General features: G+C 37.3%; 1 protein-coding gene and 1 long non-coding RNA gene across 5 annotated transcripts in view; one reads left to right on the forward strand and one right to left on the reverse strand.

Moving 5' to 3' along the window:
* The window catches only part of UNC13C (unc-13 homolog C), a 137,929-nt gene that overhangs the window by 111,833 nt on the left and 8,894 nt on the right, over nucleotides 1-17,202 (forward strand). For all 4 annotated transcript variants that reach the window (XM_068204004.1, XM_068204005.1, XM_068204003.1 and 1 more), the window contains 6 exons: nucleotides 2,789-2,877; nucleotides 5,085-5,234; nucleotides 6,498-6,621; nucleotides 9,167-9,223; nucleotides 10,267-10,347; nucleotides 13,717-13,864. In XM_068204004.1, the coding sequence (XP_068060105.1) occupies nucleotides 2,789-2,877; nucleotides 5,085-5,234; nucleotides 6,498-6,621; nucleotides 9,167-9,223; nucleotides 10,267-10,347; nucleotides 13,717-13,864 (649 nt within the window). The remainder of the gene's footprint in view (nucleotides 1-2,788; nucleotides 2,878-5,084; nucleotides 5,235-6,497; nucleotides 6,622-9,166; nucleotides 9,224-10,266; nucleotides 10,348-13,716; nucleotides 13,865-17,202) is intronic.
* Nucleotides 15,771-17,202, reverse strand: LOC137481971 (uncharacterized). Its single transcript, XR_011003811.1, has 2 exons — nucleotides 17,142-17,202; nucleotides 15,771-16,672 (listed from the first exon to the last, which is right to left on the reverse strand). It is a non-coding gene; the product is annotated as an uncharacterized lncRNA (long non-coding RNA).

Consider the following 17,202-nt stretch of genomic DNA (forward strand, 5'->3'; position numbering starts at 1 on the left):
TTGTTTTTTCTTCCCAAAATAATCAGGTTCAAGTAGAGCCTTTTCCTTTTATTTTCCTGAAATATGTTCAGGGAATTTTGCTAGTTTTCATTCCTTCTTCACCAAACTCTATGAAGCAAATGAGACTTGAAGAGAAAAAGAGAAGTCCCCAATACCATAAATACTTCATTTTCATGTCTGTATCTCCCTCTATGACATCATCTCAGATGCAGATCAGCATTGCCTCTCACTTCCATGCTTCCACCTTAGCTCTGCCATATCAGGAAAAACAAGAGGTCATGCTCTGGCACATTTGGATGATGCCCGAGGACAATCATTAGCACATAGAGGGCACGTGATTAAAACAATGAAAAGTGCACATTTTAGTTCACCATATTTTCCAGTACCTAGAGAGAAGTAGCGTTTAAAACTCTTGCTGACATCTTCTCAGTGATGCCAGCATAGGCAGGTGTGGGACACCTGCCTGGGCAGCCCGCATACCTCTTTGTGTCACACTCCTCCCCGTGCCACCTCATCGACGGGCATGAGCATGTGCACACACAGGGCTGGGGGTCCTGCCAGATGCCTCCAGCTGTGCACACACAAACTTGTTCCTGCAATTTGTGAGCACAAAGCCTCTAAAATGTTTAACAGTTGCATGCACCTTTCTATAATGTGTGTAATACTCACAATCTGGCATTAGCATTTAATCCAATTTTGGCTGGACTAAATTCAATTCCAGGTGAATTTAGCAGATAGATTGTGTTTTCTGGTTATCACCACAACCTCTGATAGAAAGTAACTACATTGACCTCTATAGGCCCAGTAACGAGGTGATTCTGTAGTTTGTGCATGATCTGCTAAGAAATTTTGAGTCTTCTGCTTGCCTGGTATTTTGTGTTTTCCTTGACATGTATCATGTTCAGTGTGAATGCTGGTGTGTTCAGTGTTTGTTAAATGTTTATGTTTATATTCTAGAGGTCTTTAATTTGGGTTTTGTATGTATCCCTCCAAAGGAGAGAGTATATTTCCCTAGTGATATGCATTTCCTGGAAAAATCTTTGCCTTTGATAGCAAAGTCTTAATTTGTTTACTAATATAGACATTGCAGTAAAATTAGCTTTTTAATTCCTGCTCTTCATATGATGGAAAGCAATCACTTTAAGTGTATGAACTGTCAAAGTATATTTGCCAGAGACACTACTAACATATACAGAAGCAACAGAAGTTCTCTCAATGCAAAGTAATTCAGTACTAAATCAGTAAGTAGTCACAGTAAGTACCTACAGTAATAAGTAACATATGAGCTTCACAGATTAGAAGAGGACTACATGGCTACATGACAAGATAATGAGTTTCTTCTAAAGGATGTGTGGCAATTCCCCCTTGTCACCTGTTTCAGGTTCTTGTCAAAACCTGTAGTGAAAATCTTGACTTTTCTATTATTTTAACCCACACATAACCTCTAAGGAGATAAAGGATTGTCTAAGATTAAAACACAGCAGATCATTGGATCTATTTCAGTTTATTTTGCTGTAGAATTCCTGTGGAGTCTCAAGTAAATTATCCAGTTTGCTGCAACAACTTCCCCTTGTCTCTGAAGTGAGGTTAAAAGAACTGACCTGCTGCACCACAGTGCTCTGAAGCACCAGAGGAAAAATAAGCACCAAACACTACTCATGCAGTTGAAAGACAGAAAAACACAAATAGAAACAGCCCTGATTTTGTATTCTAAATGTGCAGTGTCCTTTGAAATTGTCAGAAGGTCTGTACCTGACCTTGCTGCAGAACAGAGCCCACAAATTAAGGGTTATCATTGGAAATCATTCCTTAACGCTGTGATGTAGACAGCTGAAAGACCTGGAACATCAGCTATTAATTCAAATTCAGCTGTTGATCCTGATGATCATCTATCATATTCCAGAATGGGCTGTAACTAATTTTCCTGAGTGCTAAAGATCAGGGAGATAAAATTAAAAAAAACCTTTTTTATTTGAAAAAGCATCCATAGCAAATAAACAAGTTTTCTGATCAATATCAGTAGGGTGCCTTTTTGATTAAATATCTATGCATGTATCCTCATCCCTGTAAATGTAAAAATATATTTCTCCTCTGCATTAATTTTTTTTCCTATGTTTGGAAAACCTGTATCAGAGCATCAGAATGTGTTGCTCTGTGCTTGAATTTTGTTTGCCCTAATGGCTTTTAGAAACAGCAGTACTGAAATTTGGTAGAGTCCCTTCCCACATCCTCTGTCAGTACAATTGGCATGGATAGTCTTCAAGCCATCTTTTTCAGTGCTGGCTGTTCTAATTTTACACTGCATTATGGAAACATGAAATATGGAAGTAACTTCAATGCAAATCGCAATACAAAATACCAACAGCAGTGAAATGTACAAAAATAATAAAAATATGAAGGCATCTACATTATTAGTAACACGAGCACTTTTCCTGCATCCTTCTCTTGGTGTGCCTTGTTGAATACCACTGGCCTGATAATGGTAGTTCTCTCCTTTGTGACTGCCAACACAGTTTCCACAATCCCACAGAAAGTCATTTTTCAATGGCACAGCTTTGATTTCTAATATAAATATTCCCTGCTGTAATCAAAGATGTTTTTCATATTTTTTAATGGAAATTGTATTTCAAGGCCTACTAAAGCAATTCTGTGTCGCAACAGGTGTTTCCACATTTGGTTTTCTATAGTGCAGTGTATCTTTGTACATAATCCCTAATTCCTTGATTGTAATGGAAATGCCAGAAAACTAGTGTATAAATAAAATATAATGTTATTTATCTCTTTGCAGCTGGATCCTGAAGCTAGTGTTGTTCTAAAAGAACTTCAGGTGAAACTTAGCAATGTATTGGATGAACTCAGTGTAATGTATGCTGCAAGGTAACAAACCCATTTTACTGCAAACCTTAGAGGAATATTCCTGCTCAAAAAATCTCCCTCGTTGATGAAGTCTGGGTGGTTATTTGGATGTCCTGAGGCATGGCTTGCTTCTGCCTGATGGAGTGGTGTGCATTTCTGTGTGTGCATGTGTTTAGACTCTGAAACAAATAGCAGTAACCTTGTTGTAAAGACAACTGAAAATCATCTGTGGACATGAACATGTTACAGAGGTGAGGTTGATGGCTTTTGTTCTGCTTTTTGGAAAGCAAAGTCACTGGGTTTTTTTGCCTGATGCTATGTTAAACTTTCCTCTCAGACCATGTTTATGTTACTTCCTGAGACTGACAGCTTTTTCTGAGTGGCCTGCTTCAACCAGGGATGTCTGCCTGTGTTTAGCCTGCTTCAAGTGGTTGTTGTGAATGGACTTCTTGGGTCATTTGCTTGCCTGTGGCTCTTCAAAAATTGTCTACTGAGCCTTACTCTCAAAACCTTTCATCAGTCAGAGTGCACACTGCAAGCCTGAATGTGTATGGTGCTGTGCCAGCAGCGCTTGTGGTATAAGAAGTAGCAAGTTACTTTTGCTTCAAGTTAGAAAGAAATCTAAGGAAGAGGGATTAATGTAGTAGTGGTGCTCATTAAACAAAGTCTGCAGTTGCTTATTTAATCCATCAGTGGGCAGTCTGGGTGGACAGTCTGCTTTTTTTCTGTGTGCTTAGTTTGCTGTATTGTTTTGCTGCACTTTTGCTCCCAGGCTCTGCTTCTCGGATCATTGACAGTGCATGAATATTATTTCTTTCCGGGGCTTCTTTCTGAATGAGCCAACTAGGTTTCTGCAACAGCAAACCCAGAATAGCTCAGTGTAGGATATTCTCCAGATAGCTGGAACATTCCTCATGGGTCAGTTTACTGCTTGGGTTTGTGAGGTTAACAGTGTTGGAAAGATGTCTAATGTCAAGAAAGGCAATGCATTACTTTGGCTTTTTTGGGAGGGTCTGGTCCCAAGAATTTCCATGAGCAGTTTCACAGCTGCCTCATGTTGATTTTATCTAGGGCTTTAAAGTGTGTAGGTAAGGGTACTTCCAAGTGCATTTGGAAAAGTTTCTGATTTTTTCCAGTGATTTCACAGGGAGGTTTGTGTTCTCTTTTTACAATTAGCCATGTCACTGGAACAACTGGTTGTTTCTTTTCTCTCATAGTAAATTCTCTTTCACTTTCCTAAAGTTAATCTTTGTCATTTATCTTTTCAGCTTTACAGGCCCCATAGATTTTTGGCCTCTGATTTGCATTTCTGTTCATAAACTAATCCTAAACGATTTTGATCCATCACAAATCAACCCATAAACCAAATGACTGTGTGTGCACAGTACACTCTTCCTGCCTCTGAGCTGGTGACTGATTAACTGCTGTTCTGCTTTGTGTCAATGTTGTCCAAAGATTATCACATCAATAGTACTTAAAGACCGTCAGACACTCAACCAGATCAGTTAGGAAACAGAACAGTTTTCAGAAAAGCTGAGCAGATACAAACTTGAGGAGGAAGGATGCGTTCACAGTCACCTTGAAGTGAAAAAGATTCCTCCCAGGAGGAAGTCTGAGTGCTTCAAAGCAAGGGGCTCTTTTGGAAAAGGATATTTTAAACAGTCCAAGTGTTTTAATGCTGTGTAGTTGCACAGAAGTAACAAACCTTCTGAAGGCACTGACTGTGGGAAATCTGGAAAAAGTCAAATTGATCCAAACAGGGCAGAAATAGTAGGAGTTTTTGATTTCACATCAAGAAGAATATCAAAGCTTGGTTGCTATTAACCATCAAGAGAAAAATTATTTATCATCACCTGCTTGTTTCATCCTTTCACACCAAAAATAAAATCTTGAGAAGTTGTTCCTAACTGGTAGTTAGAACATCTAACCTATAGATTTTGATACATCTGTTGCTTTAGAAAATAAATATTTGGCATACCTACAAGGCTATGAAAATTGTGGCAGAATGGAAGCAAGGCCGGAAAGAGATCAAAACACAGCATTAATTATTTATGCGCTATGATACTCAGACCTTATTTTCAGACTGTAACACCACAGTATCTTCAATTTTGAGCATTGCATCATTGCAGAAAATATTTGTCTTGTTGAAGAACCTGATGCAAAATCATCCTTATTGTTTTCTCTCCCAGAATTCTTTCATTCTTTTTTTTTTTTTTTTGATCCTACAGTTTCCAGTTTGTTATTGAAGATTGTGTAAGACAAATGAGCAATGAACTGAATCAAATGAGAGGAAATGGGAATGCCGCAGCCAATAAGAACAGTGCAGCCATTGATGCTGAGATTGTGCTTCGGCCTCTCATGGATTCCCTGGACAAAACGTAAGTGTGGCAAACTGGATTATGTGGCACACTGGGAACTGGATGCTGCAGTCAGGCACATTTGGTTTTACTCTGAAGCACTGCTGATACCTGGAAGCACTCTATAGTATTTTTAATATTTCTAGTATTCACTGTGTGCAGAATCCCATGCCTAACCTGTTTACTTACACTGAACAATTTTTACATAAGCTGCAGGCTTGTCTTTCCATGTCTTGTCATGTTTTGAGTCATTGAAAATGAGCCAGTGCCCGGTCTCTCTCCACAGGCTGTGTTATTAAGATTGTGCTGAACAAAAGGACAAAAGTAATTCCTATACTGAAATTGTCTGGCATTTGTTCTAGGCTTGTACCCAATGTCCCACTGCTTATTGATATACACTTCTGTGTCACCAAAAACCAGGTCATCATCTAAACAGAAGCTTGATTTTTTTTTCATTTGGTAAAATGCTAAGTTTTGAGAGGATCCTGCAAGCCCATTCTGGCTTCTGTAAGTGAGCATAACTTATGCTATTCAGCAGTGGCACATTCTGAAAGGCCATGTGCACAGGCACACCTGTAGGCACATTGGAGTCATTGGCACTTGTCAAACACCAGTGGTCTTTTGTTGGAAGTGGCTCTGAGGACAAGCAGCCTGGCACTGATCCTGTACTCGAGGTCTCCAGTCACAAGTTACACACCCCTTTGGTTCCTTATGTGGGTTTTCCCCAGCCAGAAATCTTCAAAGTGAGGATGGAAAAGGTGCCCTATAAATTTAATTTTACTTTAAGTAAGAGATTGCAAGATTGCTCAGACATGTCAGTATATAGAAATAAATGCTCCCAAACAGTAGCTGCAAATTTGCATTAGCTGTCAGCAACCAGTTCTACATATCAGTAGAAATACAAAACAAGAGAGACAGTTGCCCTTTTAATTTTAAGACATAAACAAATTACATACTAAAACTTTAATTTAGGGGCGTGGGAGTGCTAAATTGTATCATCCATCAAAATTTATAACTCATTATGATTTTGCATTTTCAATAAATATGCATCAGTGCTATATAAGCATTACATTAGATAGTGGAAATGTATATGAGTTTGAAATCTGCAAGTCTTTTTACCAAAAATATTTACTGATAATATTGCAAAATAACTTAGCTACTGAGAAATTTTTTATTACTAGAGAAAAGATAAACCTTAATAGCTATTAATCTGAGCATGATTGAGCACCTCTGAAGCCTTAATGCTGATTTTGGTGACTGGTTTGTGGTTTTGTTTTATTCCAGTTTGAGCGTCTCTGCAAAAATCTGTGAGAAGACAGTTCTGAAACGGGTTTTGAAAGAGCTCTGGAAGTTAGTCTTAAACAAAATAGAAAAACAAATTGTGCTTCCACCACTGACAGACCAAACGGTAAGTGTTCAGAGCAATTCTCAGTTGACATAAAGGATTGCAGTAATGTGCCTGAGCAGGTGTTGCCAAGGGGTCTGACACTATCCTGGTCCGTACCCTGACCACAAGGAGTAACACCTGCACTGCAGGCAGTGTTGCTCTCTGGTGTCTCAGAGTTGTGCAGCCAGCTTACTTTTAGCTGGTGAGGAAGACACTCCTTCATTTACTGCCTGCCCCAAATCAGAGCACTTTTTATTAATGCACTCATATGAAAGAATGCAGTCATGTGCTCTCATACAAGGGGTTTAATTTAAATCCGATTTCTCTCTCGGCTTCACTGTGCACAGTAACATGAAGAGTGTTCCTTGTCCTTCCTAGTCACATCAGAAATTCAATCACTTCCATTTTTGTAGGTTTGAGAAAGCCAGGGATGCCCATCCCATCCTCCAGCCCTGCTTGCTGTGCCATTCCTCATCTTGAGGCAGCACTTAATTAAGATCAGGAAGCTTCAGCCAAATATAGCACTAAAGATTTGGGGGATTTTAATAGCAGCCTTGACAGGAGCTCCTCTTTGGGCAGAGCTGCATTTCCAGCCTGCTGAGAAGAGGGAAAGGAGCTGTACTTACACAAAGTGGTGCTGCACAGGAGCCCCTTGTGGGGCATGGCCTGATGTGAACCCTGCCGGCTGAGCCGAGGGCAACAGTGAAATCATCCTGTCAAAGGATCACCAAAGAGAGCCTGGCCTGGAGGCCTTCTCATGATTGCTTTTTTGCCTTTTTTTGTTTTGGTTTGGGTTTTTTGCTTTGTTTTGTTTTGTTTGTTTGAGGGACTGGGATAACATAACTGTTAATTCTTCTTGTTTCCAATCTTGTTTGAAATAATCTGACCATTTTAGGACAAGCTAATCCTGATGTTGCCACAGTGTGCCTTTGGCAACTTTTACTGTTACCCATCCTATGGTACCACTTCAGCTGCTAAAAAGCTGTTGGTCAGGGTCCATAAGTTAAAGGCATATCATCAAATCTTACTATAATATATTGAAAATATATAAAAGAATATTGCTGGTCAGGCAGGAAAAGCTCTAATAGAAAATGTATAAATGGTGCAGAGATAAAAAATTACCCAAACTATTAAAAATTCTAGAGTAGAGCTGATCATGGCCAGGACTCCAGTCACTGAATTTGTTCATATTTACTGTCATGACCTTGTTAACTATGCATAATTAGAAACAACCTCTCTTGCAATAAGTTTTGAATTTACATTTCTGAGATCTTTAATTTGCTTTTCAAACTTTTTGGTGCAAATTTTATCTGCAAATACATAGGTAGCATTTCAATTGGGTAACTGCATTTTCCATCATGTGTTAGGAGTATTTATCAGCTTTATGCAGGATCAATTATTCATAGGACAGTCAGTTCAGAGGGGAGTTTTCTTAGTGGTACCCTCTATATAGAGTGCTTCTGATAGGCACTGTGAACTATTCCTTTTATTTTGATACTTTTGTTTACTATTGAACACATAATTAAAGGAAATCACTGAAAAGTAGGATATTGTGAGAGATTTTCTAGCCCTGAATATTTATTTCTGTTTTAGGTTGAGAGGCACAGGCATTCAGAAATGGGGTTTATTTTTTCATATATATATATATATATATATATATATACACACACACACACACATTTATCTTACCATTCTCACTACTAAAAAATATTGAAGATTTAAACTGTAGTTCTATATTACATTTTCTTCAATTTAAGCATATAGGAAGCAAAATTATTTCTGGAAAATGAAACTCTTTGGAACAGAAAGTCTAATGAAAAATTAGTCCAGTGTAAGTTGGATGAACCTTTTTTTCTGAAATCCACATAATCAGAACTACATCTTGCTGAACTGCCATGTAACTGCATTGGTAGTTATGTTGCTTGGAGTAATTGTGATAAAGTATATGAGCATGAAATTATAGTAGAATTCTGTTTGTGTGAGACAAATGTGTAGGCATTGGCCTTTGGTGTCATGCCAGGATTTGGCTATTGTAAAATATTGCTTGAACTTCATAACATTTCAATATCTTTTCATTTAAAAAAGGCTCTGGCTCACAGTACACCACTGTGCTGTGCTTTACTCAGCTGAGGATTCCCCCTACACAGGCTTTTGCAGGTTCCTCAGGGCTGCTCACTTCCCAGTATGATTGTTCATGTTAGCACAGCACCTGATAGCTGCAGTTATGGACAAACATCTCACTGACACACACTGAGAACAATCACAGCCTTAGCTTTCAGTATTAAACACAAAATGAGACAGCAGAAAGGAGAAACAAAACCAATCTCAGCAGAAAGTGCAATATTTGTATCAGCTATAGAATACTGGAGGCAATCTTGCTGCAGGCATTCAAGCACTTGGCCTTATCAACTGAATGAAAATGTGTCTCCTGTGCAACTGACACTTTTATTTAGCTTTGCAAAACGATGACTTTGGCCAATGTCCTAGCAGAAAATAAGATTGTGTTGACATAAAAAGCAAGCATGCTGTCGTGAGTCTGTTTCCTTAATCTTCAATGTGATTACAGGGGCCCCAGATGATATTCAGTGCAGCCAAAGATCTTGGACAACTGTCAAAACTCAAGGTAATGGAGCCAGATGAAGCTGTGACTGGCTTGCACTAACAAAAAAGGGAGGAAATATTAATGACTGTGAGGCCAAACCTCATGCCTCATTCTTGTTCTTATGTGGTGTAAGATTGAATATGGCAGTAACTACTCAGAGGTGAATAATTATTGTACAGTTTCATCAAAACCAAGTTATGAATAGAAGACTCTATGGTTATGTGGTAAGTGGTCACTACATGGGTCAAGAAACCGTCATTCCCATATTGCACAACCAGGCCTTACAAGCATCACCAAAAAAAAAAAAAAACCCAAAAAACCCAACCTTTTGCTTCTGGAAAAGCCTTTAAAGCCCTTAAAGTGAGAATACCAGCAATTTTCTTTCTGTGGACTATTTATGTGCATTGAAACATGGTAGTCTTCAGCACCTCGGTGCTGGAGTCCACTTGATGGACAGCAGAGATGCTTGATACAGATGTCAGTTGTTTGCCAGTAAATTCTGCAATTAGAATTTTAGATTTGTACAGAAATGTGGTATTTGGGGCCTCTATGAATGATTGTTCAGTTTGCTAGAGGAGTTAAAATATTACCTAAGTTAATCACTGACTGCTTGTTTAGACAAAGATTTAACAGGAGTGTAGTCACTCGATGTCTAACATGTTCCAATAGAAACCCCTCTTTTTTTTAAACATAGGGCATTAACAAACATCTGTTAAACTATCAGGTTTATTATTAAAATTAATTACTTATACATCATATAATATAATTATTTTAAGTTAAGTTTTAACCTTTCCCCCATCCCTCAAAACAGAGAAATAATACATCCTAAGAAGAGAAGTAATGCTCAGTATTAACCAGCGAGTCTGGTTCTCCACAGTCTGCATTTTCAAGAAGCAACACAATTGCTCTAGGTTATAATTTGTTGTGAAAGGATTCTGAATTAATCCCTGTTAATGATAGTCCTTGGGGGGCATTTGGTGGATGTTTGCTTGTTTTGCAAAGAACAGATATTCACAATATTGTCTCTCTTTCAAAACCAACTGCAGTCTTCTGTTGCTTTGCAGGACCACGTGATCCGAGAGGAAGCCAAAAGCCTGACCCTGAGGCAGTGTGCAATAATGGACGTGGCACTCGTTACTATAAAGGTACAGCTTTATCTCTTTTTCTGCTCCCTGCTGGAATGCCCAACAATGATTGGTTTTTTAGATAAAAAACTGGAGACTTTCATACAGTCTTCATGGAGTTGGTTTCTGAAGTCAAAAGAAGTTATTAGGAATATTTATTAGATTATTAATTAACATATTATTTAATTTGCTTATAAGTCTTTTTCACATTGGCCTGGATCATTAGTTGGTGTAAATAACTTAAAAGCAATCAGTTTCTAGAATAACAGCATATTTTCCTGTCTGCTGGGAGGAGACACATCAGGAAGGTAAGGAGGCAGCTACTGAAGTATAAAATTGAAGATATAAGTAAGAGGAAATACTTATGATCAAGTGTTTTGCAATAAAACAGTCTCCAAGGCAAGCAAAAAGTAACAGAGAGGGCTCCCAATTGCCATTTTCTGTATTTGTAGTGGAACTGGCATTTCTTTCAGAAATAAAAATAATTGGGAATTAGTAATGTTGTGGAAACAAATTGAACAAATTGAAAACTGGAAAAAATTGAAGTACACTCCCAAATTAAGCTGCATGAAGTAAAGTATGTGAATCTAACAGTTTTCTAAACACATAAAAACTGGGGAAAATGTGAACTCTAACCTTGCCTAAATTTCCAGGGCTTAAACTCTTACAGATGAAGAGATAGGTGTTGACCATTTTTCTGAAAATATCTAGATTTGGAGGGAAAAGACTAAATAGGGAGAATCCCTTTGTTAATTCAGCATCCTTGTATCTGTGTGTTAAATTATAACAGTTAATTCATAACATTCATTAACTGAGCTAAAGAATGCTTCCTGAGAAACACTTTTCAAATTGTAAGGCAATGACTGTGCATTATACCTGCCTGCTGTACTTACAAGCTGATACGGCAAAATAATTTCCTAAATACTTAACAAATAACCTTGATCATGCAGAAATTGGGCTTATACTGGTAGAAAGTGAAAAAAGGCAAACTTTATGAGTTAACTTAAGGAAAAAAGACTGCTATGTGTATTTAGGAATGTAGTTCATAAGTTTAGTGATCAAAATATAGAATCTTTTTGGTAATGTTCAGTAAATACAGTTTATTTACAAGCAAAAATCATGGCTGGCCAGATAAGAATAGGAGAATGAATGGTAAAAATGGCATGTGGTGAGTGTTCAGAAATTGGGTAGCTGCTTATGGTAAGGAAGGGTTTTGCAGGGAGGAATATCTACTTATTGTCTTTTTTGTTTTTCCTTTCATTTAATTCACTAAGAAACAATCATAATTTAATAGTGGACAGCGTTATTAATCCTTTGACAAATACAATCTTGAATATATATAGCATATCATCAATCTTTGTATTATATAAAAAGAACCATAGCAATTTATATAACTATTTCATATTTTTCAGCTTCATTTGCAATTTACAGTTAGGAGAAGTGGCTTTCTGGCCTCAGTTATCTCAGACTGAGTTCTCTGCTACCTCATTATGTCAGCACAGAGACAATTGCTAATACTGTGCCACTTCCCACTGTACACCCAGACACCCTCTGCAAAGAGAACCCAACAGCCAAAGGGGCTTGTGTGCCATTGGGCAGCTTTGGGCTGAGGCTGCAGCAGTGGCTCCAGCTCTTGACATCTGCCCCTTTCATTTGTCAGTGTGACTTTGAAATCTCTTGTGCCACCTACAAAGCTAGGGAGAGGAGCAGAGTAGCAGGGGAATTATTTTAAGTTTTCCATCTCTGAGGAACAGGATAATAACAGATCCAGCTGAATCTGTAAAACCCTGTTTATTCATTATTTTTCTGTATTCAGTTCCATACAGTAATGATAGGTTCACATTGTTGGTTTGCTTGCAAAATTTACCATTTACGGGAAAACGAAAAGAAAAAAGTTAAAAACTCGGGACAACAAGGGTCAGGTGTCTTTGTTTCTTTATATGACTATTAGCTATCATGGAGATTTCAGCCATCTGTAGCTGCTGCTGCAGATAACATTTTACTGGGAGAGACAGCTTCAAAAAATCGCAGTAAGTGTCACAATAGCAGGAAATTTTAACACTTGCTTATAAATTGATTATGAGTCTTAGTGAAATCATTACTAAACTCTTGAGCAATTAAGATGAAAGATTTTTTTGGAACATATTGTATGAAATAATTTGCTTGAAAAGATACACATTTTATATAAGTATGTTATGATGAGAGAATATATATATTCAGAAATTTTTAAATTGACACTAACTGTCCCCATAGTATTAAAACAATATAAAATGTTGCAGCCAGATGACTTCAAATCCCCTGTTTTGCTCCTACAGATAGTTTTTTCCCTTTAACAGTTAGTAGACAGCAATACAGAACTGTAAATAATAACTGTTATGAAATATTTATGTTTCATCTCCTGCAGAATCTTGAGAACTGGAAGGTAAAATGTATGCACTAAATGCAAAGGACATATGCGGACTGTAGGTCTGAGCTGTCCAGATAAGCTGGGATACAGCATTTAGAGGAGATGTGTCTGTGTGAACTGGAATGTAGATATTGCATTTATTCCTTTGGCAACACTGCAAAAAGGCAGGGAGAGTAAATTCTGCTTACAGTCCCCAAGACTTCCTGTGCGGAGTGAACCAATATTGCATCTCATCAAGCAGTCATTGTGTTCCTGAAAAACATTTTTTATTTTTACTAATTAGCCATTCGTGGGAATTTTATTGATCTTGAGACTTAGAACTGTAATGGAGGTTGCAAAATGCTTTGCAAGGTGTTTGAACAAAATGCAGGTATGTAGCACATTTATCTTTTCATTGTGGCTAACATGTATTAATTCATCCAACACTGTCCTGTACAAAACTTTAGGTAAAAATCTCCATTGTGGGAGGAAAAAGGGAAGAATCTGCCCCCTAATTTTTCGGAAATCAGTTTTGGGATTGATAACAAAATACATTTATATATACAGTTTTTATATATATTGTTCACATAGTCAGCATGGCATCAAAGTCATAAGAATATTTGTTTTTCCAAATCTAGCTGTGCCAGTAGAACCAGAAGTCCTCTTCTCACACTGCTACTCAAAAACTTCACACTCTTTTCTAAACTCATTCCACTCTCTGCAACCTAAATGAATGCTTCAAATATTTTCCAGTTTTGACAAATACTTCCGATCATGAAGACCAAAACCAAATTTTGTGTATTATTTTCTTCCCCTATTTTTTAACCCTTAGAAAGAAGCTTTGTACTAGAGATTATGACAGTTATCTCAAATGCTATAATAAATCCAGACAAGCCTGTTGCTACTTCCAAACATTCATTTAAGAATTTTACTTAAAGTCGTATGTCTGTAACTGAAGCATTTCTTTTTCCTCTGTGAACAACCATATTTGTTTTTCATTTTAGCAATACTTCCATGCTGGAGGAAGTGGGCTAAAAAAGAATTTCCTGGAGAAGAGTCCAGACCTACAGTCCCTCAAATATGCTCTCAGCCTTTACACACAGACTACTGACGCCTTGATAAAGAAGTTTATAGCCACACAAACTTCTCAGAGTAAGTGATAAGGGACGCAAAAACGCATCCTATTATATTTCAAATGTTCTAAATTATTGATAGCAGATTACATTCTCTACCCCCTGTGGTATTTTAGAGTTTATTGACACAAATTTGCCCATGTGATGTTATTGGTGTTACCCCTTCTCTAATGCTGTTGTTGGAGCTGACTTGAGGGCAGTTCCTTTAGGGGCTTGTGAGTGCACAGGAAGAACAGTCCCTGAGCTCGGGGTGCACACTGAGCACCAGGGTTATTTCTAGGAGCACTGCACACGTCATATTCCAAACTGAATGTTTTCTTCATTCTGAAAATGGCAAATTTTTGCACAATAGTAATCTTTAATAGATTTCTTCTGAATGTAACAAGCATTTATAAAAAATGACCTGCCTGCAAATTCATGTCTTTGGGAAAGAATACAATTTACTGATAGAATTAATTACCCTGTTCCAGCTCATAGGAATCAGAAAGTTTTAATTAGCCAGTAAAGCTGGAAATCAATTGCCTTTACTTCTAAAGTACAATATGTTACTCACAGTATAAGAAGCATGAAACATGAGTTTTGCAACTTGCCCCAAGATTATTTCTGAGGAATGATTTCCTAAGCTGTTTCCATACTAAAACAGAGATCTCTGTTAGTTACTCATATATTACAAATAAGAAAATAGGTATAAAACTCTTATATGTAGGCAAAAAAATAAGCAATATGGATTCCAGCAGAAAATTGTTACTTATTTTACTTTTTTTTAACAAAGACCTTCATTGTAGTTTCAGGAGGAAAAAAATAGTTAAGTTGTAGCCATAAGTAGTGATCTTTTATAAATCCCGAATCACAAAATTTAATTTTCTTATTTTCATCATGATTTCAGCCTGAGGTCTGTGTTCATTTCTGTGCACATATTACCATGCCTATATTGGCCCACCAGTATTGTTGGAAATGTAGCCACTGGGAATTAAACTTAAGGAAAAGTGACCCAAAAATTTTCATTATCCTTTAATGCCTCACTTAAAAGAGCTAAATCCTCATCTATTATGATCTCCAGCCCCACAGCTATAACTGTATCATTAACTTTTAGTTAAAATGAGCCTGTCTGCAGATCAGAAGCCTTCTCTGGAATATAATTAGATTGATATTTAGCCTATTTTTTTTCACATTGCCAATCCATAATCAATAGACAGTTGGATATAATTTTAAGCTCAAAGTAATGGAAAAAGGAATATTGTAAATGTAAAGAAAGTATATATTGTATAATAACTATGACTGTAGGTAGAATTGGATGCTTGGTTTTCCTGTAATGACTAAAAGAATCAGACAACAGTCAGGCTTACCTTTACCCACAGGTTAAAATAGTTTTTCACTCACCATGACTAAGCTGCAGTTATTCTAAGAAACAGAAGAGCAAAAATTTGTCTGATTGGTGTGAGAAGGGGGAGTTAACTCTACACACAAACAGAAAGCCTAAGGTTGGACTTCATGATCTTGGAGGTCTCTTCCAACTTCAGTGATTCTCTGATTCTGTGATAATGGCTCTGAAAAAGTGTCTTATACTTCCTGTATTCCTGTTGGTGCAGGATCACATTCAGTCGGAATAACCAAATTATCCAATACTGGGATCTGCACTGTTTCTAAAGAAGGATGATCGCTTGAACCAGAGTTTTGTTTCCCAGCCTTTGTGCACACACATCCCTACAGATCTTGGCAAAAAAGAAATTTGCATAAGATAATAATAATAAAACCATTCCTAATTTTTAAAATGGTGACTCAGGTATTCATAGTTTTTCCTGTGGTGGTTTCACCACACTAGATAGTTGAAAGCACAATTCCTACTGCCTTTTTCAAATCATGAGACTACATTGTTATAGACACATGCTCTTAAAGCAAATTATCACACAACAGGAATAATGAAATTAACTTCTGTAATCTTACTCTGATGATTTTTCTTTTCAAAGTACCACTACAGACACTCAAGACTCTTCAAAACAGACAAGTGTTGGAATAAGTAAATGACAATGAGGAGCATAATCTGGCAGTAACTTTTTCAGTGACTGGGGTTTTTTTATTTTATTTTTCTCCATATAATGATTTGTCCTGGCTGAAGGTCTTTTCCAGCTGTAATGATTCTATGCTGATGAAATTTGTAAATTTAATGCTCACTCAGTGTTGTGAACACAAATATGTAACCACACTATGAAAATTAAGGCTAAAAGAAAAATGTTGTCTAATAAATAAAGATACAGACAGGTGCCAGATTAGCTTTATCAGTGGCATAGCTTATTAAATACCTGCCCTTCTACCTGGCAGAGGAGGAGGGAGAGGTTTCTCTTCAGCTGTTATCCCAGATCTGCCACACAAGTTCATTGTGTTTGTTTGGAGATTAAATCCTGTGGAAACCCTGATCATTACAGATTTTAACATTGGTATCAGTAGGATAGTAAGGGGGATATAATCTATGACTGTCTCTTTGTATAAACATTTCAGAAAATAAGCAGAGCCTGCTAAGCACTTGTCCTGTTTTATTCTAAACCCACAAATGTAAAACATGCTGAGCAGCATTTTCTTTTGCAAATAAATCATCAGTATTTTTAATGGGAAAACTTTTAATAATAATACATAGAATGATTTATAAACTAGTAATGAAATTTACTTCCACTAATCTGAACCTCACATTTAATATTACCCAGAAAGGATTCAGCTGATTCTGCAGTGCCTGTTGTAAGCACATTCATCTGGATCAGTTTTCTTTTTCAGTCATACACAAGAGCTGGCACTGCCAAGAACCATTCCATGGAGCAGGTCACTGCTGGAGTCTCTAAAAAGGACAAGGATACAGACCTAAAGGAATTTGCAAAACCTGGAGGCAGTTCAGTGAGGAGAACTGCATTCCAAAGCCTGAGTGACCAGTATTTAACCCACTAGGTGTTCACTGGTACCTCTGCAAAGAGCACATAAAACACAGCCAGATGAGAATCGTGCACCATCAGTGCTCTATTACCAAGCAGATCACCTGAGGTCCAGATCTCAAATTTATTTTATTTACTCTGGACTTAACTGTCACTTCATTTGTGCACTAATAATAATAATAATACCACTAAACATTAACTCATATTGTAAAAGTGAGTGGGTTTTTTCCTCTAAATTCAGCTACAGGATAACATTCTTGCATACATTCAGATTATTATATGGATTGCTTTCAAAATCTTTTGTAACCAAACCATTCTTCATGCACTTGAGCCAAGCATGAATCTGTTGTAAAACAGCAGCACAGTGCCAAGGCTGACCTGTAAAACCCAGCTCAGCTGCAGGAACTTGGGGGTTCAGTGCTATAGGGCTGGAATCCCC

The sequence above is a fragment of the Anomalospiza imberbis genome, chromosome 13 (genome assembly GCF_031753505.1).
Source record: "Anomalospiza imberbis isolate Cuckoo-Finch-1a 21T00152 chromosome 13, ASM3175350v1, whole genome shotgun sequence".
NCBI lineage: Eukaryota > Metazoa > Chordata > Aves > Passeriformes > Viduidae > Anomalospiza > Anomalospiza imberbis.